The sequence below is a fragment of the Hesperophylax consimilis genome, chromosome 15 (genome assembly GCF_061612785.1).
Source record: "Hesperophylax consimilis isolate HC1 chromosome 15, BYU_Hcon_1.0, whole genome shotgun sequence".
Taxonomy (NCBI): domain Eukaryota; kingdom Metazoa; phylum Arthropoda; class Insecta; order Trichoptera; family Limnephilidae; genus Hesperophylax; species Hesperophylax consimilis.
This window is the reverse complement of record NC_142850.1, coordinates 29,688,745-29,715,285: the sequence shown is the minus strand read 5'-3', so window position 1 is coordinate 29,715,285 and position 26,541 is coordinate 29,688,745. Positions and strand designations below refer to the sequence as shown.

Here is a 26,541-nt window from a genome sequence, read left to right as displayed (position 1 = left end):
ATTTCATAATAAGAGAAATAAAATATTTTGTACAATACCTACATAATATTGAAAATCATATTTAGACATAAAATTTACTTACGCGAACTGCTGAGGTGGTTGGCCGGTGCTTGTCATGGTTCTTTGTTTATAAAAACTTTAGCGATTAAAAAAAACAATAACTGTATTATTATCTCCGTCTATTATTTTTTCACTTGATATAAAACCGGTTGTGGCTTTACTCGTCAAATTATATAATATTAGAACATTCAATCGATTTTTGATCAACTGTCAAAACCGAATGTCTGGAGAAACTGTGGCAATGGATTCGGGAGTTAAGGAATTGTTAAGTGATTTATTGCAGTAAATAATATCGGAAGAGAACGTCTTTATGAAATGATTTGAATCAAATAAATCATTAATGATATATAAGGCAACACAATTTCAGAAATGACAGATCCCGCGCAATCCGAATAACCGCACTTCTGACTTCTCACGAAACTCGCCGAAACAAACTGAGAGGAAGTTGAGACAATCAAATATACGTTTCATAAAACAACATAAGCTTTGAATAGTTCTTTTCTTCTCTTTCTAACCTATGACGTATAAAGAAAAATAAGATACGCGCACATTTAAAGCTTATACCGAAACGTAGAAGAAATTTGAATATTGCCATAATTATGTAAAAGTACTTGTCTATAAAACGAAATAAATATGTAGGTAGGATACGAGGTATTTTTCTTGAAATATCTTTGCAAAAATAAGCTATAAGTAGTAAAAATTACGTAAATTAAAATACATAAAAAAATATTTGTTAGTATATTTTCTGGCTATACTATACATACATACAAGATCGATAGGATGCTGGAGGATGTTGTCATGGCAACACAAGTATTGCTACATATCATATGTGCGGCCCGCCCTTTTTCAGCTGCGCGAAAATCACATTAGTGAAAGCGCAAATCGAAATAATTGCATTCATTTAGATTTTCTCCGAATATTAACGTATCTTGTAAGATAACAGTGATTAGGGATTATCCGAAATGGAGGTGTAAAGTGTATATCACGAAATCAAAATGAATAAGTAAGTATTGCGTGTTTTCTCCTTTCGCAATTTAATTACATCAATTAAATTTATTATTTATGTAAACCTGTGCCAACCATTATTATTTCAGAATACATAAATATTATTGAAAATTGTACAGCCACATTGGACGTCAAATATTTACACATATTAATTATTAGAGTTTAGACTGGAAATTAGAATAAGTTAGAATGTTTACATCAAAATATATATATTTTTTAATCTTATTGCTTGCAATATAATATTTTTTTTGAGGCCGATATTTAAAAAAAAAAAAAACAATGTGCATAAGTAAACATGAACAAATTATTTTTTTATCACATACCTAAATATTTATCTATGAATCTAGAAATAACTATTCATATAATAGGTATGTTTTCCTCTACAGATTGAAACTAAGGAAGGCTGTACAATTTATATTTGTCATATTCCTGAGCCTGACAAATGGAGCTATAAATCCAAACTATTACAATATTGGAGGAGTTCTGTCCAGTAATGAGTCGCAATTTTTCTTCAGAGAGACTATTGCTGTAAGTTGAAAACATTGAAAATAATATAATCGTAAACTACCACATTATGAAATATTATTTTATCCATAATAAATTATGCTTTTTATTTTTTAGCGCCTAAATTTTGAGCAGGCCTATGTTCATCGAGGAGTGACCTATTATGACTTTGCGATACTTATGGACCCAAATCCAATAAGAACGGCTTTGAATGTCTGTAAGGATCTCATTGCGAAGCGGGTAAGTCTGAAATAATTTAAAATTAAAGCAAGCAATAGTTACTTTACCCATCCCTTTTGAAATGATAAAATATTCAATGTTTGAAGAGTTGCCAATCTAGGTATAATATCATCGTTGCAATTTCTACAACAGTCGTGTGAGTTTTATCAAATTTTACAGGGGAAACCAGTTTTGTATTCAGATGTGTCAACAAATAATGTTTGAATGAGTTTTGTGCGATAACGGTTAAACTTATGAACATAGTCGAGATTGGGCCCGATTTATTTTGAAATTTTTGGTGCAAAAAAACTTTTGTTGAAATCTAAGTGCTACAACGATATGTGAAAAATATTGAAACTATTGTACACCATTGCAGTTGTTATTGGTATGTTATTGTGAAGTCCATAATATAATACTATTTTACTCTGTTTCATAAACTCGGTGCGCTATAAATAATTTGTGAAATGAGACGTGATTTGAGATTTTCACCGCCAAAAGTATTATTGTGCTAATACTTAACGTATCTAAAGAAGGAGGTAGTGCAGCATAATACCTCAAAAATATAGCACGATAATACTTTTGGCGATGAAAATCTCAAATCATGTCTTATTTCCTAGACTAAATTAGACATTATTTATAGCGCACCGAGTTCATGAAACAGAATAGAATAATATTAGGGTAAAATTCGGTTTAGGGGAGTCACTCGAATAACCTAAATTGAACTTGATTTGGACTAATTTAGGGCTGGGGAATCCGAATCTAATATTATTATATGGCAACACTTTTTATTTTTTGGTTGGCACTTCTGAAATGTCAAAGTATTAAATAGTTATTAATTTGATTTTCTTGAGTCATAGTTGATAAATAAAACATGGTTTCTATGTATCGTGTAGGAAATTTCAAGACCCTATAACTCAGTTAATAGTGCCGACCCCCACCTAATTCTTGCAGATTCGGATTCCCCAGCCCTAAATTAGTTTAAATCGAGTTCAATTTCGGTTATTCGAGTGACTCCCCTAAACCGAATTTATTCCTAATATTATATTATGTACTACACAATATCATAACATTTTTCTTTCTTTAGCCAACATTTCTAAAGAAGGAGGTAGCGCAACACGGCATTTCAAATTCACAAAAATTTGTGAAATGATTTTAAAAAACAATAATAAGCCTTGCACTAACCCGTTGAGGTCTTATGATATCTGGAGTAAACATCAGCGTTTGAAATATGGGCAACAACATTGAGCCAATTGGCATCACAGAGATAGTCTTAGCTTCAGTCAGTTACAAGCGCTCGCCAGGTACGGGTCTCCAACAATCATTGCTTATTGGCGGTCATCGGTGACTCTGTTTTTTGAGTTTGTTTACGGTCGGGAGGATTCGGGTGACATAGATAGCCGCCACACCCCTTTTCCTACTTTCCGCATGGGAACAATATTTTCCACTGATTTTACAAGGATTGTAGACTCTATTTATATAACTCAATGGCACTAACCTCATTTTTCTTTCACAATGCCTTTTCCCTTCCATATTACACCATAATAATATTATTATGTCAAAGCAGAAAGCATTAAAAGCAACTTCTTTGTTTTTAAAAAAGGAACATATTAATTTTAGAGATATATATTTTGAAGTTGAGTAAATTCTACTAAGAAAGTACCTACCATAGTTTCTTACAATACGCATCATCCTTTAATATGATTATTTTTCAGGTCTATGCAGTGGTTGTGTCCCACCCGCTGACTGGTGAACTGTCCCCAGCTGCCGTCTCCTACACCAGTGGCTTCTATCACATCCCCGTCATAGGCATCTCTTCGAGAGACTCTGCATTCTCCGACAAAAACATCCACGTGTCGTTCCTGCGCACGGTGCCCCCCTACTCACATCAGGCCGATGTGTGGGTCGACTTGCTTCGACATTTAAACTATATGAAGGTCATATTTATACACAGCTCGGATACGGATGGTCGGGCATTGCTTGGAAGGTAAGCAATTAACTTACAGAATATTATAACTAATAATTACGAGTTCGCACGTTGCGTGAATAATAAAAATTACCGTTTTTGGTGGAGTGGTTAAAACGCTGTCCTGGTAAGACAAGAGATTCTGGGTTCGATTCTTAGTTTTTATTGTTATTTATTTATTTTCTGTTTTATGTTTCCTTTAGATTTGTTGGTATTATCTTCTTCTTCAACATTATAAATATATTTTATGTATTATCTATTAATCCATGTTTCTTTTTAGATTTCAGACAACTTCACAGAGTCTAGAAGACGATGTGGAGATAAAAGTGATAGTGGAATCGGTCATAGAGTTTGAACCTGGCCTGGAGGCCTTCACCGATCAGCTTCAAGATCTCAAAGGTGCTCAGGCAAGGGTCTACCTGATGTATGCGAGGTTTGTTACTGTTTACTTATGCATTTGGAAGGCGGGTATGGATACCGCCGCCCCGGTAATCATTTATTGGATAACGAAAACCTCTGCCTCAGGTCGCCCCAAGCGATGCGCAACATCACTACGCCACAGTGGGGCGGATGGATTCATACGTCTGTCACTCCTGGACACACTGACCCCCAGATTCCTATCCAACCCTCATACCTTTTTCTTTCCCAGAACTTCCTACCCTTCCTTTCCTTAAAGAGACTCTCCTCACAGCAGCCTCAAAGATGACATTGGCCCTGAGGAGAATTATTTTTCGCAGGGCCCTGCTATCAAACTTAACAAAAAAATCATTATTTTTTTTAAATAGAGCATGTCATATTCAAACAAATGTTTACAACTCAATATTTATTTATCTACATTTGCGAATAAGTTAAATCGAACACCAGAATAGTTGCTTTCTGCTCTGCTGAACATTTTCCTTTTTGTAATACGTATTTGTGTTTCTCACACATCGAGTATATTACATTTAAATAAAATTATTAATAATTCCATTGACAAATCTGAAATACTCGCCAAAATAAAATTTTACGTACCAACTAGAAATACGAGGCAAAGTGCTACATTTTTCTGTGACAATTTTAAAACCAACTATGAAGCTCATACACCTATAAATAGACTACATCATTTTGGTAATAAATTTGGGAATATTGTAAACATGTTTAAAGATTCCGTATTAGTTATAAAACGAAATCTTTTTAATCATTTTACTGAGATGTATGAATTCACAACTCCGTAGTGAATACACCTTTGTTTTTGTATTTATATGTTCCTTAATACATATCGTCGCTGCGCTTGCAAAATCCGCTATGTAAAAAAATGTTATTTTTCAGGAGAAGGAAAAAACTGATTAATTCAACAATGGATCGCATTTTTTAACATCAAAATATACAGAAAATTAGATATTTACGCCGGATTTTGTATAAATGATAATTTACAATTAAATATTTAGTTCTTTGGCGGTTATATTTAATTTTGTGAATAAATGACACATAGCTGATTTTATATGGGTCTTTAAATCCGCTTTGTGTTAGAGGTAGCATATAGCGGATTTTGATGTACGTACATTTCAGACATGACGGATTTTGAATTCAGTTAGAAATGATAGTGATTCTTAAATTGCGTATAATTTAAATGTATTAACGTATGCGCAAAGCATTTATAACAAACCAATAACCTATTTCTAACGAATCTTTATCTTTCCCAGCTGAAAGTTTACTTTTAAATAAGTAATTATCGAGTGAAGGTGAACTAAAAATATTTTGAGTAAGATAGAAAAACAAGTTTATTACACATTAAATTTTATTTATTGAAAAAAAAAAACAAGTACCTAAGTTATCAACAAAATCAGTATTTGAGATTATTACATTTTATTTATCAAAAGAAGAAAAACAAGAAGATAATCATTAGTATTACACCTATTACAAACCAAACAATATTCAGCAATAATGCAATCATGATAAATACAACTTTCAACAAAACAAATAACTTCTCAGTTATGTAAATAAACAAACTGCTGGTCTAATAACTATTGAGATCTTTAAAATTTTATAAAAAAAACAGAAGGTACGTAAGTAATCTACCAAATCACTATTCGAGATTATTACATTTTATTTATTGAAAGAATAAAATCAAGTAGATTGTAATATTTGGCTAATTTATATAGCGCCGTTTTCGTGAGAAATCACCTCAAGGGCGCTGAACAGCTGAGTAGTAACTAGTATTATATCTATTACGTATTATTCAACATTAAAACAATCATAATAATTACAACATTTTAACAAAACAAATAACATATGAGTTATGTAAATAAACAATGATAACTCCTGCTGGTCTTATAACTATTGAGATCTTAAATTTTTTTATAAAAAATAGAAGGCACATAATGTAATCTACCAAACCACTATTCGAGATTATTACAATTTATTTATTAAAAGAATAAAATCAAGTAGATAGTTATTATACCTATTACAAATCAAACATTATTGAACAATAATACAATCATAATAATTAAAACTTTTAAACAAAATAAATAACTTCTCAGTTATGTAAATAAACAATGAGAACGCCTGCTAGTAAACTAAACATTCATCTAATAACTATTGAGATCTTTAAAATGTTATAAAAATAGAAGGTACGATAGTAATCAACAAAATCAATATTTAAGATTATCATAAAATGAATGATAATCTCGATGCATATATAACTTTAAGGATTGTAATTGCTCAAACTTAGACTTATCAATTTTTTTTTGTTCTGTGTACAATGGTTGTGGTGTTGTGTATAAATCTTGCCTTCTCCTTTGAGGCAGAAGTGTCCAGTTATCAATGTGTCGGAGTTTGTACATAACCTCACCGTGCTTGTAGAGCAGCCCTCTGATCTGGGTAACTGTAGGATCTCCAACCTTTTTGCCTGGACGAATAGTGCAGTAATTACTGGAGAGTGTATCGTAAGCCTTAAAAAAATTGTAATCGAGATACTTAATAAAGTAAGGTTTGGATGGTCTAGCTTTCCTCATTCGGTCCACATAATCCATTGGGGAGTATAATGGAGGAGTACAAAGCTTTTCCAATGTTGAGTGGACGCTATCCACCTCCATCATTGTGTGTCCTTTTTCTAATATGAGTTGCTCTATTTCTACATTCATATGTTTCGATATATCTGCCAGAGCACTGCTGAGGAATTTATTTTTATTTTGGTGAGCACAGCCGTCCGATATCAAAGTAATTTTTTTGAATCCCTTTCTCATTTCTCCCTCTATAAAATCTATAATACAAGAAACAAACTCATTTGCTGAAACACCTCCATCGCCTTCATGCCAAACGTACAAAAAAACATCTTTCGTATTGTTTTTATAAATGGTTAAGTCGTGTAACTGAAGTTTTTGCTTATAATATTGAGAGGAAACTAAAAGTTTCGGACAAAGCTGTGTGCTTTGAAGGTCCATTGTTACTACTAAATGTTGATCAGAGCAGGATGCAATAGCCAACTTCTTTGCATCTCTTGCTTCATTTTTCTTTTTAATGTGAATTTGATATTCTTCTTCATTTAGATTTCCTTGATTGTAGGATACGCATGTGTCGCATTGATCCTTGCGTGGTTTAAATATAGATATTTTATTACTTTCTAAAATTTCACAGAATTTCTTTCTTTGGACGCTAGTTATGCCGTTTTCTGAACACCACGACATGTAAATTTTATGCATTTCGGATTTGGATTTAAAACCATCCTCCACGTATGTTCTCGAACTAGTCGAGCGGCAATAATGACTCAAAACTTTAGGCAATAGGTCCAACCATTTTTTAACGGAATCTGACTTCAAAGACTGAGGAACTCTGGTCTTTCGTTTCGTAGTTGCTTGATTCTCATCATCGTTATCAATCTGTGTTGATGATATCCATTGAGCAAAAGTATCTTTTGTAATACATAATGTGGCGTTAAAAAACTCTCTGCAAACTCTAACTTTTTCACCATTAAGCTTGGGTAAGGAGCAGTCGACCCCAATGTTGCGCTTCCAAGCACTTCTACCTTCTAATTGCTGTCGCCGTTGTCGCCTCTTGAGTACTTTTCGGATATTTACAAGTCCGAAAATATAGGCTTTCTTAGCTTCCCATGTTGACAAGCTCCAGAAATAGTTAAACACGTCTAGGCGAGCTTGTTCATTAACCAATCCGCATAAAAAAGATCTATTGGATAAATTCAAGCCATGATGATTGCATGGTGTTTCTTTTATTTTTCTTTGAGCCCTTTTAACGTAAACTGTACGTCCACTTACACTTTTAATACCGCTGTATTTTTTCCCCAGGACTCGTCAATTTTTATTCAACTTTCGTTTATCATTTATGTCCGGTACATTAGTTAACAGATCGTCTTCAGAATTAGAGTTAGCATCAAAGCATTCGAATTGTCCCGTTTCGTGATTCAAAATAAACCTATGATTATTTGTGCCCAGTTGATCCTCATCATATTTCTCGTTAGAATTTGAAAGTGTAACTCGTTCAAACAGACCCGTTTCAGGGTTGAGTGTGCTCTCAGCATCATTACTCATGGTCAAGATTTCAACTGGGGATACATTCCCCACGTCTTTCTCCAAAACTGTTTCAGAAATGTCCAAATTATGTGAGAAGTTCGGGTCCATATTTTCTTTATCGTAGAAATCAGTAAAATCAGAACTATTTATGGCTAGTGGAATTGGTATATCATTTATGAAGTCCATATCAATTATTTGTTGTTGTGTTTCAACAGGTTGGGTGTTACTAATTATGCTATCATTTGTGACGTCCATATCAATTATTATTGGTTTTTGCTTTCAACAGGTTGGATGTTACTAATACTTGCTTGGTTTTCTTTGAGTTCAACATGGTGATGATTGTTTAGAACCATATTCACCAATCGTTGAGCTCTAGAGTTACTAATACTTCCTTGATTGTCTTTGACTTCAGCTGGACGATGATTGTTCAGAACCATGTTAACCAATCGTCGAGCTCTAGAGGATCTCATCTTCGGTGTGGGCGGGTATTACCTGTTATAATGAAAATAAATTAGTTAATTAGGTATTATACACAAGTCAAAAATGTGTACATTTTTGGTGCGACTTATATCACCATGATTAGAGCTAATAGGCAAACATTTACTTGGCAAACGGAGTCTTAAAGTATACCGATTTTCGTGCAGTATTATTTAATTATATTTTTAATAAAGTAATTATTTGAATTCTACTCAAGCCTAACGATAGGCAAATCTTCAACATATCCAAAACATATTCTGTAGTTTTCATTATGTAAAACCATTTGCAGTAAAGATTAATAAGATTAATAAAGAAAATACTGATTTCACATTAAGCTTGCCTTCCTCAATCGCAAATATAGGTGAGAAATATTAAAACATTTTTAAAACTTACATAAATATTTAAATTATGTATTATGCTAGATTGTATTAAGCAGGCTATTGTTATTTTGTAATTAATGTTAATAAAAGAAGTGTGTTCATTCAATATCCGATTTAAGGCAAATGTTTAAGAAATAATTACCCTATAATAATATGTCAGCGAAACTTATGTATTAATTATTTATAAATATGATAAACAGATATATTCTGCATTTAAGTAGGTACCTAGTTGTAAGTAAGTTTGCTAAAAAAACATTTAAAATTTTTTATTAGATTATAACAGTTGTATTACTTACCGGCTTTGAAAAATTAACACTCTTCTACGTAAACGTAAATTATTGTGCACTGTAATGTAATTTCACACTATTTTAAAGCTGAAATATTATTTTTTGACGAACGTAAATAATCCGCAGGCACGTGCACCAAGACTGACTATCATAACAAGACTGTCCAAGTGTCCACTGTCCAGTCACGTGACTTGTAACATGCGCGTTCTGAACCAAGATTCAGTGCAAAATCCGCCATGTGTCTTAACTGGCGCAATATTAAGTGTTTTACTTTAGTCCAAAATGCGATATGTGAAGGAATCTTCATAGAGTATTTTGAAAGCCATTTTTTAAGCGAAAATACATAGCTGATTTTGCATTTTTCTAAACTAGCTTTAATATTAGAAAACGTGTTTCATAGGCCTATCCGCCACGTCTCGCTCTATCACAAAGCGTAAAAAACCGATATTCGCAAAAAAAACGTTTGTCGGATTTTGCAGGCGCAACGACGATATTTAGCTTTCCGTAATCCACACTATTAATTTGAATTTACCTTCATTTAATTAAAAATCATAATTTATTGTAAACTATGTAACACAACTGTATTACTTGTTAACTACTTTTGTAAAAGCCCATTAGGGCGTAAATAAATAAATAAATAAATATTACAGTGGCACCTGACCTTTGGCGCCACTGAATTCTTGGAATGCAAAGGGTTAACAATATTTCTAGAGTAAAAACCACAAGATTTGCCTTGAGACAATGGCATCTGAGAAATGTTCTGGGACTGAAAAATGTGGGGTAAGGTAGAGAGAATAGGTAAACAAAAGTTTGGAGCTAATTGGGTATTTAGATCTACCATAAAAACACAAATAAAAGCATTTCAAACAATATTTTGATTCTGAACCGTGGTGTCTACTCTGAAATGTATCTGGAATGAGTAACAAGCATATTATTATTTTTTTAATTTTTTTATTAAAGGAAAAAGTACATATAAGTAATAAGGTTTACAATTTACAATGACAATGTTTAATACTACTCTTCCAGAGAAGCATTAGCTTGTGGTTGAAAGAGGAGTGTACATTATATTATTGTAGATATACATATAGAATCAAGAGAAGTAGGAAAAAAATATTGTAAGTAAAATGTACTACTAGTAGCTATAATATATAAATAAAAACATGATGTTATTAGTTTCTGGGATAAAGACCATTATTATTATCATTTTTTTATTAATACGTATACTATATTTGGAGAAGAAGTTGCTTCTTAAGTAAAATATTTACTATTCATTTTTTTGATAATTTATCTTTAAAATATTCTTTCAAAATGCTCAAAGCTTGGTTTTTGTCGTTTATGATTCTGATTTTCTCAGGGAGTTGATTGAAAAAGGTTCGTCCTTGGTATGCATAGTAATTTTGTGCAAAGGAAGTGTTTAATTTTGGACACGGAAAAATTTATTTAAGTCGAGTGCGGTTTTCAGTTAGAAATTGGTACTTTTCTTTTTCTTTTATGATTTGAATTAATGAATTTTTAATGTACAGATCTTTAAAAGGAGGTACTTAAAATTCTTCGAATAAGCGGTCTGTTGGGTAGTCCGAAGGTTTTTAGTATATCGTCGCATTAATTCGTAGAATGCGTAACTCCCAAATGTAAAATTTTACAGGAGGCACAAAAAACCTCGTAGTGAAAAAAAATGAAAGACGGCTTATTCTTTTTATTTATGTTTCGAACATATAATATATTTGGAAATTTATTTTCAATCATTAAACTTTTGTAAGTTAAGGCTTTCTATTTCAAATCGGAGTTAGGAAGTTTACGCAAAAACCGAGAATGGAGATATGCATTTTACAAAAGATACATACTTTTCTGCGAACAGTTTTATGAACAACCTAGCGGAAAATTTGGGAGATAGGAATTTTACATTTACAAAATAAAACACAACAATGTATGTGTATGTCGAGGCAGTCTATTTAGATGCATTTTAATGATTTTAATGATGCGGAAGGTTATCGTTAAAGGAGTGGTAATCCTTTTCTAATGTCTGTTTTAAGTCTTGTAAATGCTGGTACTTTTCCTTCCTTAAGGGATTAAATCTGACTCTCAAGTGAAATCTTCAAACTCTGGAGATCATTACAGATTCGGCGACGGTTTTGTGCTGGGTGAGATCTACACTGACCGGGAGTAGTCGTGTCAGAGATTATCGTTAAGTGACGCTTGGAGTTGATGAAGGAGATTGTAGAAGAATTTGATCTGACATTGTCGATCACCCTTGTTGTCCTGTAGAAATAAAACTGATGTACTTACTAGGGTTTGCAAGACCCGGGCAAAGAGTAGCCATGACAGGAAACGTTGTGAAAGAGACTCCTCAGAGTGTGAAGATAGGTGGGAGAGACTTGAAAGTGGAACTGGTGAGCAAACATGTGCTTTAAGCGTAGAAACTCTTCATGCTCAGCATCACTTTGTAGTAAAGTGAACGCTTCATCTTGCCCGGCTGGTCGATCCCGAGGCGAGAAGAAAGGACGTCGATAGATGCGTGCGTTCCTGCGTACAATGCAGGACAATTGACCCTCCACCATCATCCCATGAAGTGGGTAATCTTGTAGCAGTTATTTCTGGCCCGCTACAGAGTCATAGCAACAATCAGTGCCCATCTCTGATTTACGGCTGTTTTAAAGGAGGGCAACTTCGCCACAACGGGAGACGGGGTTGGCGGTCAGCATAGCGACTTCCACGCGTCAGTATTCAACAGGCAGCGATTCCAGAACGTTGTGGAGCAGAGGAGACACGAACCAACTCATGAGCCGACACGACATAATACGAGTTATGATGACGACGCAGATTAGCTATTTTGCCTTGGTCATCCGTCGTTCTTCACATAAAATATTAGCTTTGCCGATGGCACTGCTTGGCGCCCTTTTTACCATTTATCAGGTTAGTTAAGTTTTTAAATGTCACCATCTTTTTGTCACTCTCAATGTAACTTTAAATTTCCAATCGTGCATTCAACCTTCGGTTGATGCACACGCCCGAGATATTTGCTATTGATTAAAGAGTTCTTATGTTATTTAAAAGATGTAGAAATAAATGTTGTATTTTGGAATCATTTCCTCCTTTCTTTTATATTCTACACCATGTGACCACATCACCTCATGATCTGGCTATAATAACGCCCTACGTGGTAATATTGGCTACAATCTTAATGTTGTGACAACCTGGAGTCGCTTGGCAGTTGATGTTACTCATTTCGGTAGGAAATTTTTACTCACATTTATCGATTGCGGTCCAAGTAGATTTGCCGTGTGGCGGGAAATCGAGTCAGATAATGCAGCTTCGATTATCAGACATTTGGAAGAAGTGTTTCGGGAAAGAGGCCCGCCCAAAGTAGTTCTCATGGACAATGGTACTGCATTTTGTTCCTACAGTGTTACAGATAAGTGTAAGAGATGGAAGGTTCGTCAAAGATTTTGCGCGGCATACCGACCAGCTGGAAACGGTATAGTTGAACGACATCATCAAACAATAAAGAGAACTGCAGCCAAAAGTGAAAGCGATCCCCTGCAGGCAGTGTTTCGGTACAATCTTTGGCTGCAAAAAGTCAGGATGATCGAGGTATTGCGCTGTCTAGTATAGTTCTCACTTCACACTCGTGGAGACACCCTTCTGCGCAAGTGAATATAGAAGAGGAAGTATTGACTGAGCTCTAAGTGGGCGATCTTCTTGCGGTTAAACCAGTAGATGGGAGATGCACATCGTGCATGGAAGGGTGACAGGACTTACTTCAGTCAACAACATCGAAGTAGATGGCATACCAAGACATGTGCTTGACCCGCGGAAGATGCCTGACAGAGAACGGACTGTGTCTGAGGAGAGACGAGATGGAATTGCCGCACGTTCCACCGTAAATATTTTGGGTTTGTTTGAAGAGGACAGTGAAGAACCGGATCCGGATATGCATCAGGAGGAGATCCACTTGCAAAGAGATGGTGACCTTGAAGAAGAGATAATCACAGAACAAAGACCTATTAGGTATTTACGAAACCGCAGAGGCACATAAAACAAGAGAGCTACGGCAGAGCGTCACACGGTGCAGAAGACGTCAGTTTAGACTACAGATACAAAACACTATTCGTGACTTCACAATTAAAATTAAGGTTATAAAATGTTCAAAATTGATTAATCAACTTATCTCAGTTAATTTCACGGTAAAACTATTACACCGTAAATAAATTTCCTCAGTCAAAAACACAACAAGCGTGCACGGCTCACCGGCCAATACTGAATTAAGGAGTTACGAAGTATTCGCGAGTAAAAATGGCACCATAATTTTACGCAGTTTCCTAATTTGTGTTTATCTAAAAGGTTAATTTTTTTTTAAATTTTTGAGTTTTACTAGTCGATGCGGGTCTAATTTTAACACCAGATGGCATTAAAAACGTATTTTCGAAAAATTTGGAGTTACGCAGTCTACGAATTAATGCGACGATATGTATATGTACTGTAATTATTGTAATATGTGAGAAATCTATATAAATTTTCATAATTTGATGATTTCAGTAAAATTGATGCGGAAGTGATATTTCGAGATGCGGCGGTGTTGAACATGACGGAGACAGGGTTTGTATGGCTGGTTACTGAACAGGCGCTAGCTGCGAAAAACGCTCCTGCAGGGTTGTTGGGACTACGTCTTGTCAATGCCACCAGCGAACAGGCACATATTCAGGACAGCATGTAAGATAATTAGGAATTAAATATTACTAAATCTTGATTTCGTTACTAAAACCACAACAGTTTTTCTATAATAATTATATATTTGGTAGATATTTTGACATATTTTTCAAAGTTAAATCTAAGTTCCGTCGCTCATGCTCATGGAAAAGATATTGTGAACTAAAAATGATCATGTTGGCTTAGATTGAAAAAAACTGCCAGTTTCACGACACAAGAACTCGAGTAAGAGATGGTCACCTATTTTGGATGCTTGGTTTTTTATTATTATTTTTATTTGATGAGCTGGGAGCATTTTGCAGATGCGCTTATATATATGATGTCATAATAAGTTCAACTCTAATTGAGTTGTTTTAAATTTAAAATAAATAATCTTTTCTTTCTCTTGGTGTTTTTGTAAATCGTCTCTGTACTCCTATTAGATCTATATTTTTGGCAAAATATGGATTTCATATTTGGAAAGCATATTCCAGGAGAGATTGGACAAATGTTTAATATGTTAAAAAAAAAAAAAATTACATCAAGTCTGGTTTTTTTTTCAATTTTGTTGATTATGAAAGAAGCAATTTTTTTATCCAAATAATGATAAATATTTAACTAATGTTTTCAGCTATGTCCTGGCATCAGCAATCCGAGAGATGAATCAGACTGAAGAAATCCTCGAAGCTCCCAAAGACTGCGACAATTCAGGTTCCATCTGGGAGACGGGCAAAACCCTGTTTGAGTACATCAAGAAGCAGGAGATACTCAATGGCGCAACAGGAAAAGTCGCTTTCGACGACAACGGCGACAGAATCTTTGCAGAGTATGAAGTGGTTAATGTTCGCTCACCGGGGGACCAGCCTGCTGTTGGAAAATACTTCTTCTCAACAGTAAGGTTATTATTATATATGTCTGAGTAACTAGTAAACTATGACCGGTCAGTGGTTGAGTGGGCATAGCGCTTGGGTCTCACCCGAGCGTCGCGTGTTCGATTCCTCGGCTGGCTAAGTCCTCCATCACAACACAGGCAACATTTTCGGCTTTCTGTGGTGGTAGTAGGAGATTTTCAAAGATTGTTGGGTTATTCGTAACCTGGGAATGTTTGTCTTTCTTTTAAAAAAAAAAAAAAAAAACCATAACTCTGTTTCGGTCTTGGCACACACTCCTTGCCTCATACATACTCTTCTATTATTCTCACTCTTAACATGGCCCGACTCAAGTATCTGATTCACTTGGTCATGCCATGTCTTCCTCGGGCGACCCCGACATCTGCTACCATTCATTCTTTGCATCAAATATTCTCCTTACACTCCTTTATTCACTCATTCACTCTACATGCCCAAACTATCTAAGCTTCCCTTTCTTGATCTTACTCATTAGGCTAACAGCTTGCGCTCTTTGCGGATCTCCACATTTCCCACACGATCATACATGGTTTTACTACACATACGCCTTAGGGATCTCATTTCTATAGCATTCAGTCTACTTTCATCCTTTCTTTGCCAGTTCCATGCCTCACTTCCATACATCAGGGTAGCTACCAGCATTCCATTGTGGACAGTTAGCTTCGCTTCTTTGGACAATTTTTTGTTAGCGCCAACTGCGTTCAGTCCTCCATTAATGGAGTTACCTGAGTAGATTTTTGTAATTATTGTACCTATTTGTGTATTAACAGAGTTTTTTAAACTGGATTGTTCTCACGTAAGTGTGATCGTCCGTAAAAACCCAGTATAAATAAATTTACTTTGTTTTTAGAGTAAGAACTACTTATGCATATAGTTTTCTTTCAGAACACATAGAGAAATTTAATAAATTTAAGAAACAATTTTATAGTTCTGTCGCTGACATCCGTTGTGACCTCTTTTTTTTGTTGCATCTGGATTTTAACTTGTTTCTCTAACTAATCTAACAATCCATTAGTGTAATTTATAAATAAATAATGTCAAAACAATATAACGAGACATTTTTATCATAGGATGTTTTTAAATGGGTTTGAATTTTTCAAATGCTCCTTGTTCAGATTTTATAGTTTTCGTCTTCAATTAAAATGAATGTATTGTAGTTAAAAAAAAACCTTTGTTTTGTTTAAAGGATCAAAAGAAGATGAGACTCAAGCTAGATGAAAACCAAATATTGTGGATGGGTAAAAGTAAATCCAAGCCAGAGGGATTCATGATCCCCACTCATCTTAAGGTTCTCACCATCGAAGAGAAGCCCTTTGTCTACGCCCGGAGAATAAATGCTGATGATGGAGACCGTTGCGCTCATAACGAAATACCTTGCCCGCATTTCAATACCAGCAACGATGAAACAGGTACAACATAATAGGAAAGTCCGTCAATAATGACGGTTATAAATTTATGGAAGTTTGTTAGACATTTCACATATTAACCCATGAGAAGGCGCATTGTGAGAATTTTGCTCACCTAAAATTAGGTTGTGATATTTTTCAATGTTCTAGGTACTTCCTTGACTATTCCCTCTCTCTGCCGTTACAAATCGGGCCCCGCTCATTGCCACCACAACCGGGGGAAGAATTTGCTCATCGTGCATTCATCCTCTATCGCTCTACGCTCTAGAAAAGCGTGTAGTTTGTGCCGTCAATTACTCTGCAACGAGCATATGTCATTCATGTATAATATGTGTTATGAGAGTCACGTTCGTCAAGATCTCAGTTGTCACTTTTCATGCTGAATGAATGTTTTATTTTTAAATTTAGCAATTAGGTAATAATTTTTGCTCACAGGCGCTTTTCCATGTAATTTTTTAAGGGGCGCGTCCTCACGGATTGAACATCGTGTTTCAGTGTGTTATCGCGAAACTTTAGGGAGTGAAAATCTAAGGAAAAAATGAACATGATTATTTTTCATAAGGGCCCATATAAAAAAGTTATTATATTATATATTACGGTAAAACGTTTCATAAAAATTCTTTATAGTTAACATAATTAGCATTATCTGTTTGACCAACCATAATCTAACGATTGATCTGCTATACATGTATAGCCTCCTACTTTTACAAATGTTTCTTGAAATTGGTGTTGCCTCACTGCCTTCAGGCAGTTATTTACAATGGAATAAAAAACTTAATGGCTACCACAGGGGCATAAGACAATAAATGGAATAAAATTGATTTCAGATATGTATTGCTGCAAAGGCTACTGCATGGATCTATTGAAAGAACTGTCCCGAACTATTAATTTTACTTACCATGTCGCTTTGTCCCCTGATGGTCAATTTGGAAACTATATCATGAAAAATGCTTCTTTGGCTGGAGCTAAAAAGGAATGGACTGGACTTATTGGTAAGGAACTTATGAATTTCACCAATAATATCAGTTTTTATTCTTATTCATAATAATTGGATTATTTGTATAGAACCATTTTTTTGAAATTCATCTCAATGGCGCTGTTCAAATATTATCTACTAAAATATTATATATTATATAAAAAATAAATGTACACGATTTCCTTTGTTTTAACAATATGACTATCTGTTGTTTCAATTCCTTTTAGGTGAGCTGGTAAATGAAAGAGCCGATATGATTGTAGCACCGTTGACCATAAATCCGGAAAGGGCAGAGTTTATAGAGTTCAGTAAGCCTTTCAAGTATCAGGGCATCACTATATTGGAGAAAAAGGTAAAATTACAAAACTGATGTTATTTTTTTTTTTTTCTTATTATTTCTGGCTTTCACCCTTCAAGGGTGTTCTTGGTCATCATTTAAAATTATTGAGAAATGAAAGGTGAATTTAAATATTAATTTTATTTAAATAGGCAAATTTCAAAATTATAATGAAAATTGGAGTCGAGTTCAGACTTAGAAGAGATGAGATGTTGAATGGAGGGGAGACAATTTTAGATAAGGCTTGATAGAAGAGAGGATATTTGTTTAGAGAGGGACAACCAAAAAATATGTGATCTAAAGTTCCCACTTCTAGACCACAGAATGTACAATCTGGGGAGTCAACGACGTGAATTTTAAAAAGATGGGAAGGAACGGAACAATGTCAGATTATATTCACAAAAATAACAACATTATAAAATTTACAAAATTTACAGAGCAATTTACAAGTGATTTATATATACCGTAAGAAATATGAAAACTGGAGACATAATCATAAATACATTTCAAATCGATTTAAATACGAGGTTTTTATCATATCTTGTGTAGTAAAATACATAAATAATAATAATAATAATACTTGGATGACTTGTATAGCGCCGTTTTTGTGCAAAAACACCTCAAGGGTGTATAGGTCATACCGTAAGAAATATGAAAACTGGATGCATAATAATAAATACATTTCAAATCGATTGAAATAGGAGGTTTTTATCATATCTTGTGTAATAAAATACATTCGTATATGCTGTATAGATGGATTTTAAATAAATACCACAAATATTGCATCACTTACACAATTCACTACGATACAGTAAATTATGAAATAATCATTTTTATTGGAAAAAGGAAAAGATACTTTTGTTATACGCTATCCGTCTTACTTATTAGTTTTTTACGCACCGTTTCAGATAGGTATAGTTAAATCGGGTATAAGGTCAGATCAAGCCATGGTTATAAGTCAAGTTTTTCACTATTCTGACCTTACGCACTGCATAGTATTTATACTGCGGCGAGGCGAGTGGCAAAACTTAACCATCATTGTTTCGACAGGCTGCAGATGACTGAAATCACAAGCGCCAAAATAGACTAGCTTTCGACTTTTAGCGAGCAATTTCATGCGGCGGGTGACAAAAATTGATTTTGAAAATGGTCAGTCGCAGGCGACCACTTGCCGCAATTTTTAAGCGAAATTGAACTATGGTATATTAATCGACTGTGAAAATGGAGTGACTGTGCGGCGAGTCGCTACGACACGATGTAGCAACTATCTACATGGAAAAAATCGTAGCACAAATCCTCCACAAGGGAGAATGTAACATAACTTATACTTGGTTATGAAGCTCATGAATGATGCCACTTTGATTCCCTTCACAGATTCCCTTTGCCTTATCGTTGTTGCTAATCCTTTTGTTGTTGTTGCAGCCATCTCGCTCTTCAACCCTGGTGTCCTTCTTGCAACCCTTCTCCAATACGCTGTGGATCCTGGTGATGGTGTCGGTGCACGTGGTGGCGCTGGTCCTCTACCTGCTGGACAGGTTCTCCCCCTTCGGGAGGTTTAAGGTGGCTAACACCGATGGGACGGAAGAGGATGCCTTGAACCTATCCAGTGCCATCTGGTTTGCTTGGGGAGTGCTGCTTAACAGTGGGATTGGAGAAGGTAACTCTTGAACTATCAACTCTTCGTGGAATTAATTTAATATAATTTTCTTTACTAAGAATGAAAATTTCAGCAAATAATTATAGCAAATTGACATGTTCAGTTGTCATTATGGAATATATTTACATTTTAAAATTATATATACTCACTTACTACCTCACCATAATATATTGCCGATTGTTTATGCAAATCTGTACCTGACAGGAAGAATGGAATTGATCAAAATAAGCTCTAGTGATATGAGTAGGCTCAACCTATTGTAGTATTCCCCATGATATTATAATAAAACCTTTCACACTTAAATTTCATTTCCACAATGCATTACTCGTACATAATCCCAATACTCGCTTTAATAATGGAATGTAATGGAGGGCTGAGATAGTACAGTGTGGCGTCATTAAAGTTGCTAAAATATTTATGTAGTATTAGAGCGAGACGGCAATAGTTGAGCGTTCGTAAACAGTAGTGCGTGCTCACTCACCCTCTTTCTATACCCAGATCTTGTCTAAGCTTATTTTTTGTTAGTTCGCTGTACTAATAATTGTTAACTCATATTGTGTTAAACATCATTAAACTACAGGTAAATATTTTTTTTTTTTTTTTTTTTTTTTTTTTGTTACATACATGGTTTTAAAATACAAATTATGTTTTTTACATACATATTAAAAAAAGAAAGAAACAATGCGAATTACAGAAAAGTATATGTACACATGCACATATGTATACATATATAGTGTATTACACACCATACATAACATACACACACAATACACGTACACACACACGAGTTCATAAACAGCATATACATAAAAATAATAATATGCATAAATGTATGATAGCAAAAAAATCCCACATAGGCATCGCCAGTTCGTGGGTATACTTGTGTTTCTTTAAGGCAGTTCAGTTAAAATTACTCTAAATATACATATTTTATCTTTGTAGAAAATTGAAAAGAAAAGAATGAAAATATTTATAGTAAAAATCATTATTTACTGTATTTACGGGATTAAATATGAAAAATAAAAGTTAATAAGGATTTGTTAAAAGTTAATAGAGATTAAGATCAGATGTTACAGCAGGTAAATATTAATATCTATGGTATTTATCCAAGACATTATTACATTTTTATGTTTCCTGTAGGATGATATATTTTCACATTTGATTTCTGTATTGGTATAGAGTGCATTATAAATTTTTGGTGTAATAAAATAAGCATGTCTTTGCGCAAGCCTTGTTTTGCACAGTGGAACTTTAAATACATTATTTACCCTATTACTAGACCGATTTTCATTTTTTATAAAAAGAAAATTTCGAGCAAATATATATTTTAAACATTGTGTACAGTAAATTTTTCTTATCTCTAACAATTTAGCCTCTTCGAATAATTGCAAGGAGGGGTAGGTCATATCTTTATGCAACATTATTTTTAGTATTAGTTTTTGTGTTATTTCTAGTGGCTTAATATGGGTGTTATAAATCCCCCCCCATGCAATTATTCCATAAGATACTGATGATTGCACCAATGCATGATACACCAATTTGATTCTTTTGATATCTACTATGTTATTTAAACGTTTAAAAATATAAGTTAAATATCTAAGTTTATTTACAAGCTTTTCTACATGATTTGTCCATTTGAGTTGGCTGTCTATTATAATTCCTAAATATTTAACTGTATTCCCCGATTTCATTTCTGTACAGTTAGTGCATAAGACAGGATTGCAAGTATTTTTGTGAAACCTTATACTTAGATGAGTTAAGGGTGCCGCTTTTTTGGTATTATAAAAAGGAATATATATAGTTTTTTCACAGTTCAGAGTTAGAAGGTTTTGATTGAGCCATTCTTTGACAATAATTGTGCACTTATTTGCATTTTTAGAGACCTCGTCCCAGGATTTACCATGAACTGTGATTGCAGTATCATCAGCATACGAGAAAAGTTTTCCCGGAATACTAATATTACATAGGTCATTAATATAAATTAGAAACAAAAGCGGACCTATAACTGTTCCTTGTGGAACCCCATGTCTCATAGATGCTGGTTTACTAATATTTACGCCAATTTTTGTGGATTGTCTGCGATCAAGTAAATAATTTGTTAAAAGTGACAGACAATTATTTTTGATTCCCATATTATTAAGTTTTCCAAGCAGTTTAAATAGAATTTAAATAGAATAGAAGTTTAAATAGAATAGAAGTGTTATTTCTATAAACTACCTTTTAAAAACATCTAAATAATATTGGCACAACCGGTAGGATACAATATAATGTGCATTATTAATTTATTTGTTGTTCATAATTTACTATTACGTTCAAAATTGCAGGCACTCCTAGAAGTTTTTCTGCGCGAGTACTGGGAATGGTGTGGGCTGGATTCGCTATGATCATAGTAGCCTCGTACACTGCCAACCTGGCTGCTTTCCTCGTGTTGGAGAGACCCAAGACTAAACTAACGGGAATTAATGATGCCAGGGTAATTGATTCATTCAATAGTTTTGCTTTTACAAAAATTATCTGAACTACCTATTGCTTTAGGCTGGAGTCAACCACAGTGCTTCGCTTAGTGCTAAGCTAGGTGCTGCACTTACCTCTAGAAACACATATGTACTTCCACATTGTACGCTACATGCTTAGGTATTAAACCAGTTGACATTACTACTTGACCGGTCAAGTCAACAACGATGTCACTCTTAAAATTAACCAGAAAGCTACTTCTCATAGAGAATTTAAGTTTAAAAAGTCTTAAATTCGAACTTGCACCCAACTTGTTCAAACTCTCCAAGAATGAATTAACATTATGCACCCAGTATAATGTTTATTCATCCTTGGAGAGTTTGAACTTCCCTACAAAGAATTTCGGATTTAGGATGAAAAGTTTTCATTGAAGAAGATAATGATTATAAATCTAAACGAAACGATAAACTAAGCACCCGTGTGGCCGTAGCCTAATATTTTTTGTTTGTGAGACATGTGAATGTTTGAGGTCAATACATAATGCTTTTAACTACAGTTGAGGAATACAATGGAAAACCTGACATGTGCTACCGTCCGAGGATCTGCGGTGGACATGTACTTCCGACGCCAGGTGGAACTGTCCAACATGTACAGGACTATGGAGGCCAACAACTACGCCACTGCCGAGGACGCTATTCGGGATGTCAAAATCGGGTAGATCACTTTTTTTAATCCTTTAATAATAATTAAGTTATTAAATTATCCAAAGAAGCAAAGCTAGCAGTACACAATGGAGTGCTGATACTAACCCTAATGTACGGCAGTGAGGCATGGAATTGGCAGAGGAAAGATGAAGGTAGAGTGAATGCTGTAGAAAAAACTTTACATGACTGTTTTAAAAATGTGGAAATCCGGAAAGAATGCAAGGCTGATGTAAGTGCAATGACTGTTCACATACAAAACCAAAAAGACCTGTGCAGAATTATAATGAATCATGAACTCGATAAATTAATTGAAGATGAGACTAAAGATGGCCTCCATGGTAGAGGGGTTAGATTTTCGACTAGCAAGTCGAAGATCGCGGGTTCAAATCCTAGCGTGCGAATGTAGATTTTATTTGATTAATTTGCGTTATTTCACAATTTACTCATTTAAAATAATATATAGCATATTTTTGCAGCACTTTCCAGAGTGGAAGATACTCTCAATATCACCCTAATAGGCAAGTGGAAAAATTGTCAGATTGCAGGACGTTGAAAATCATGAGCATATAGGTGTCTCAGTGGAAGAGGTGAACTGACTGTGTGGAAGAAGATTTGGATGTTGTGCTGTGATAGTGATTAGATGTACCATCAGGTGTTAAAACAATGCATTGTTCTTTGTAGTAAATTGATGGCCTTCATCTGGGACTCGTCGCGCCTGGAGTTCGAGGCGGCGCAGGACTGTGAGCTGGTCACGGCCGGGGAACTGTTTGGCAGGTCAGGGTACGGGGTTGGATTGCAAAGGGGGTCGCCCTGGGCAGATGCTGTTACCTTGGCTATACTGGACTTCCATGAAAGTAAGAAAATAAGTTTATATTATTTATAGTTCTAATTCATAAAAACGTTGAAAAATAATAACAATTTATGAGCAACGGTTTACTGGAACTCCATTCCATTTGTCCTTTCACACAAAGTATCTAAAGATCAGGGCAGATGTGTTTTACTATTGACTTTTGTGCGGTAATCAAATATAAAATAATGTTTGTCTTTTTATTGTAACATTTGGAACACATTTACAGGTGGTTTCATGGAGTCCCTGGATAACCAATGGATCCTGCAAGGCAACTTGCAGCAGTGCGAGCAGTTTGAGAAGACTCCCAACACGCTGGGACTGAAGAACATGGCAGGGGTGTTCATCTTGGTGGCAGCCGGTATAGCGGGCGGAGTGCTGCTGATCGTCATCGAGATGGCCTATAAGAAGCACCAGATCAAAAAGCAGAAAAGACTCGAATTGGCCCGCCACGCCGCTGATAAGTGGCGCGGGCAAGTAGAGGTAATGGTACTATCGATTTTTCCAATACTTATAAGTGTCTGCACGGCTTCATTTTGAGTTTTGTGTAGGTACACAACTCCTTTTTATAGATTTCACCGTTTACTTTATTTATGTGTCAACAAATCAAATGTTTTTTATTTATATTTATTTATGAATTTTGTTTTTCTTCTAGTCTCTATACATGTCCGTTAGATTCTGTTTAGATTTCTATGATCGCATTTAACCTATTCGCCGCTAATAACGACACGTTATGTTGAGTTTTGTTAACATTATTTTAAAAAATATGTTGCAAATGTTAAAAAGAGGCACTCTCAGCAAATGTCTATTTTTAAAAATATTTACACTTAAGAGTGCGGTGAAAAGGTTAAAAATTTATGAATCACAATAACATTAATTTAAAATGATATTTTCTTTACTAAATCAACTAATAATGTATTTTGTGTGCAGATAAGACACAAAATAACAAGATTATGACTTCATTCATTCAATGCAAGTGGGTAAGCGATTGAGATTATTATTCGTGGAAATCAAGTTCAGTAAATTGGGTAAAGGTATACAACAAAATAGGTGCTAGTAGGTCGCAAGATCAAAGACTTAATTAAGTAATGCTTCATACAAATGATTTACAGAAACGCAAAACCCTGAGGGCATCCTTGGCTGGAGGAATACGGCGACCCGCCAATGGGGTCGGGGAGCCCCGAACGGTCAGTGGAGCCCTGGAGAGCGCTGCGAGGATACGTCGGGGGCCTCTACCAGCCCTACCCCACAGGCCCCCGGCATATACACCTGATGTGTCACATCTCATTGTTTAAACAAACATGAAAATCGATGTCTCATGTAAACTAATCCAACTTCGAAATCTTTACTACTCGGGGGCAAACAAAATTGATTACAGATTCAGCACTTTTTGTAGACCATGTTGAAATGGTAGTAACAAATGAAAGAGTTGTTGATGGAAAGTAATGAAAAAGAATTCTGTGTTTATTCTAACGGTATTTTAATGGGAGGATCTTCGACGAGCTAGCATCATTAATGCTGCGCGGGTGACACAGCATTCCCAAAGATGACACAAACCCTGCAAAAGGTAATTAAAAAAAAAATAGATTTCACAAGATTAGCCCTCTTCTTGTAGTATGTAAAATAAAAAAAAATTCTGGAAAATATATTGATGTCTAAAACTACATATTTCCTCATAGATGATTTTATTATTGCTTTGTTGTTGTTTATTAATAAAATTGGGATCAGAGAAACCACCAAACTTAATATAACAGATCTCAAATTTATCAAAAGTCTATTGAATGATATAGCGAGAGGGGCTTAAAAGTTATACAATAATTGAGAAGCTAGATGAAATAACTTAAACGCGCACAGGCTGTTTTTCCTCTCATCGCCTTTTTGGCATCTCCAATCCCTTATGTATCTGCTGTATAATTATTACTTCTATAGGTTTTACACAGACGAAGCTAAACGTAAAAGTTACAAGTTGATAGTGAATATTACGCATTTAAAATTATCGTGATGAGTTGTTATTACATCCAGCTCCCCAATTATTGTTTTTAAACACAATGTAACATTCAGGGTGTTAAGGGACGTACTTAACTTACTTTAACCAGTGATTCCTGACATTATTTGGAGTAAAAAATGGAAATGAAAATATGATATCCGGTGCCTTTTTCTTGTTAATTTTTTCAAAACAAACAAAAAATTCTTATATGTGACATCACTGGTTACTTAGCCTAGTAACCGACTAACCACTCACCCGATCTTAACTGTCCAACATCTACTGATTTTTTATGTTTTAAGTTTAAAACAACAAAAAAACTTCAAAAATGTCACTGGATTACAAAATTTTATTTATTTTTTTACTTCAAATAATGGCAGGTATCACTGGATAAAGTAAGTCAAGAACGGTAATTTAACACCCTGTATTATTAACCGTTTGAGTGCCAAAAAAATTCATACAGTTGCTTGTAAAATGCCACCAAAAAACATTATTTTTTATGAAACTATATATTTTTTTAAAACCCCATAAATTCTTTGAATTTTCAAGGATTTCAATGATTTTTTCGGTGTTTTATTAAAGAATATTGGTTTAGAATCACGCGGAGGAGGATCCCGAAGTCCAGGCGTTTCGAAAAAATTAGAATTTTACGTACCGACGTACGCGCGAATCAGAACACGACTGACGCAATCGACGGAAATCGACGATCGGCAATCTTCGTTAAAACACGAATCGACGAAAATCGACGATTGGCACTCAAACGGTTAAAAAGTTATTAAATTAGCATTATTATTTAACACAGAATTTTCAATTAAATTAAAGTATTTTCGTTTAATTTATTTAAAATGTCAAGTCACAATGTGTTACAACTTTTTAAATGGACTGCATTATTTTGTGACAAATTAATTAAGAGTCAAATGTTTAAATAATCAAACTCTAGTCAATCATTATTCTTATGTGATGTTTATAGGAATTTTGTGTTATAAAATAAACATTCCCTTAGACCAGATAATATATTAGGTATTTATTGTTCTCACGGCCAATAGAATGACGTTGGTTGACTTTCGGTGAATTAAGCCATGTCAGTTTGACCTTCTTGAGCTGCTGTTTTGGACAGCCTTGCTGCAGTGTCCATTATCAGAGCGGATATTAAGAGGGTACAGGTGACAGGCAAAAACATGC

General features: G+C 34.6%; 2 protein-coding genes across 3 annotated transcripts in view; one reads left to right on the top strand and one right to left on the bottom strand.

The window, feature by feature from the left end:
- LOC149417603 (mitochondrial glutamate carrier 1-like) overlaps positions 1 to 480 on the bottom strand; it is a 38,956-nt gene extending 38,476 nt beyond the window's left edge. The window contains exon 1 of the mRNA XM_089640438.1: positions 83 to 480. Coding sequence (XP_089496564.1) covers positions 83 to 117 — 35 coding nt within the window. The 5' untranslated portion in view covers positions 118 to 480. The remainder of the gene's footprint in view (positions 1 to 82) is intronic.
- A 426-nt stretch (positions 481 to 906) lies between these two features.
- Nmdar1 (glutamate ionotropic receptor NMDA type subunit 1) lies at positions 907 to 26,541 on the top strand. 2 transcript variants are annotated; one of them, XM_089640437.1, is made up of 16 exons: positions 907 to 1,063; positions 1,452 to 1,593; positions 1,687 to 1,809; positions 3,501 to 3,772; positions 4,032 to 4,184; positions 13,937 to 14,110; positions 14,718 to 14,979; positions 16,181 to 16,403; positions 17,228 to 17,392; positions 17,604 to 17,728; positions 19,136 to 19,370; positions 21,695 to 21,843; positions 22,381 to 22,538; positions 23,210 to 23,382; positions 23,605 to 23,858; positions 24,488 to 26,541. In XM_089640437.1, the coding sequence occupies exons 1-16, from the start codon at positions 1,056 to 1,058 to the stop codon at positions 24,668 to 24,670; spliced, it is 2,799 nt and encodes a 932-aa protein (XP_089496563.1). In that variant the 5' UTR covers positions 907 to 1,055; the 3' UTR covers positions 24,671 to 26,541. The 2 variants fall into 2 exon arrangements, with proteins under 2 accessions (XP_089496563.1, XP_089496562.1); XM_089640436.1 differs by having other exon boundaries at positions 23,605 to 23,864.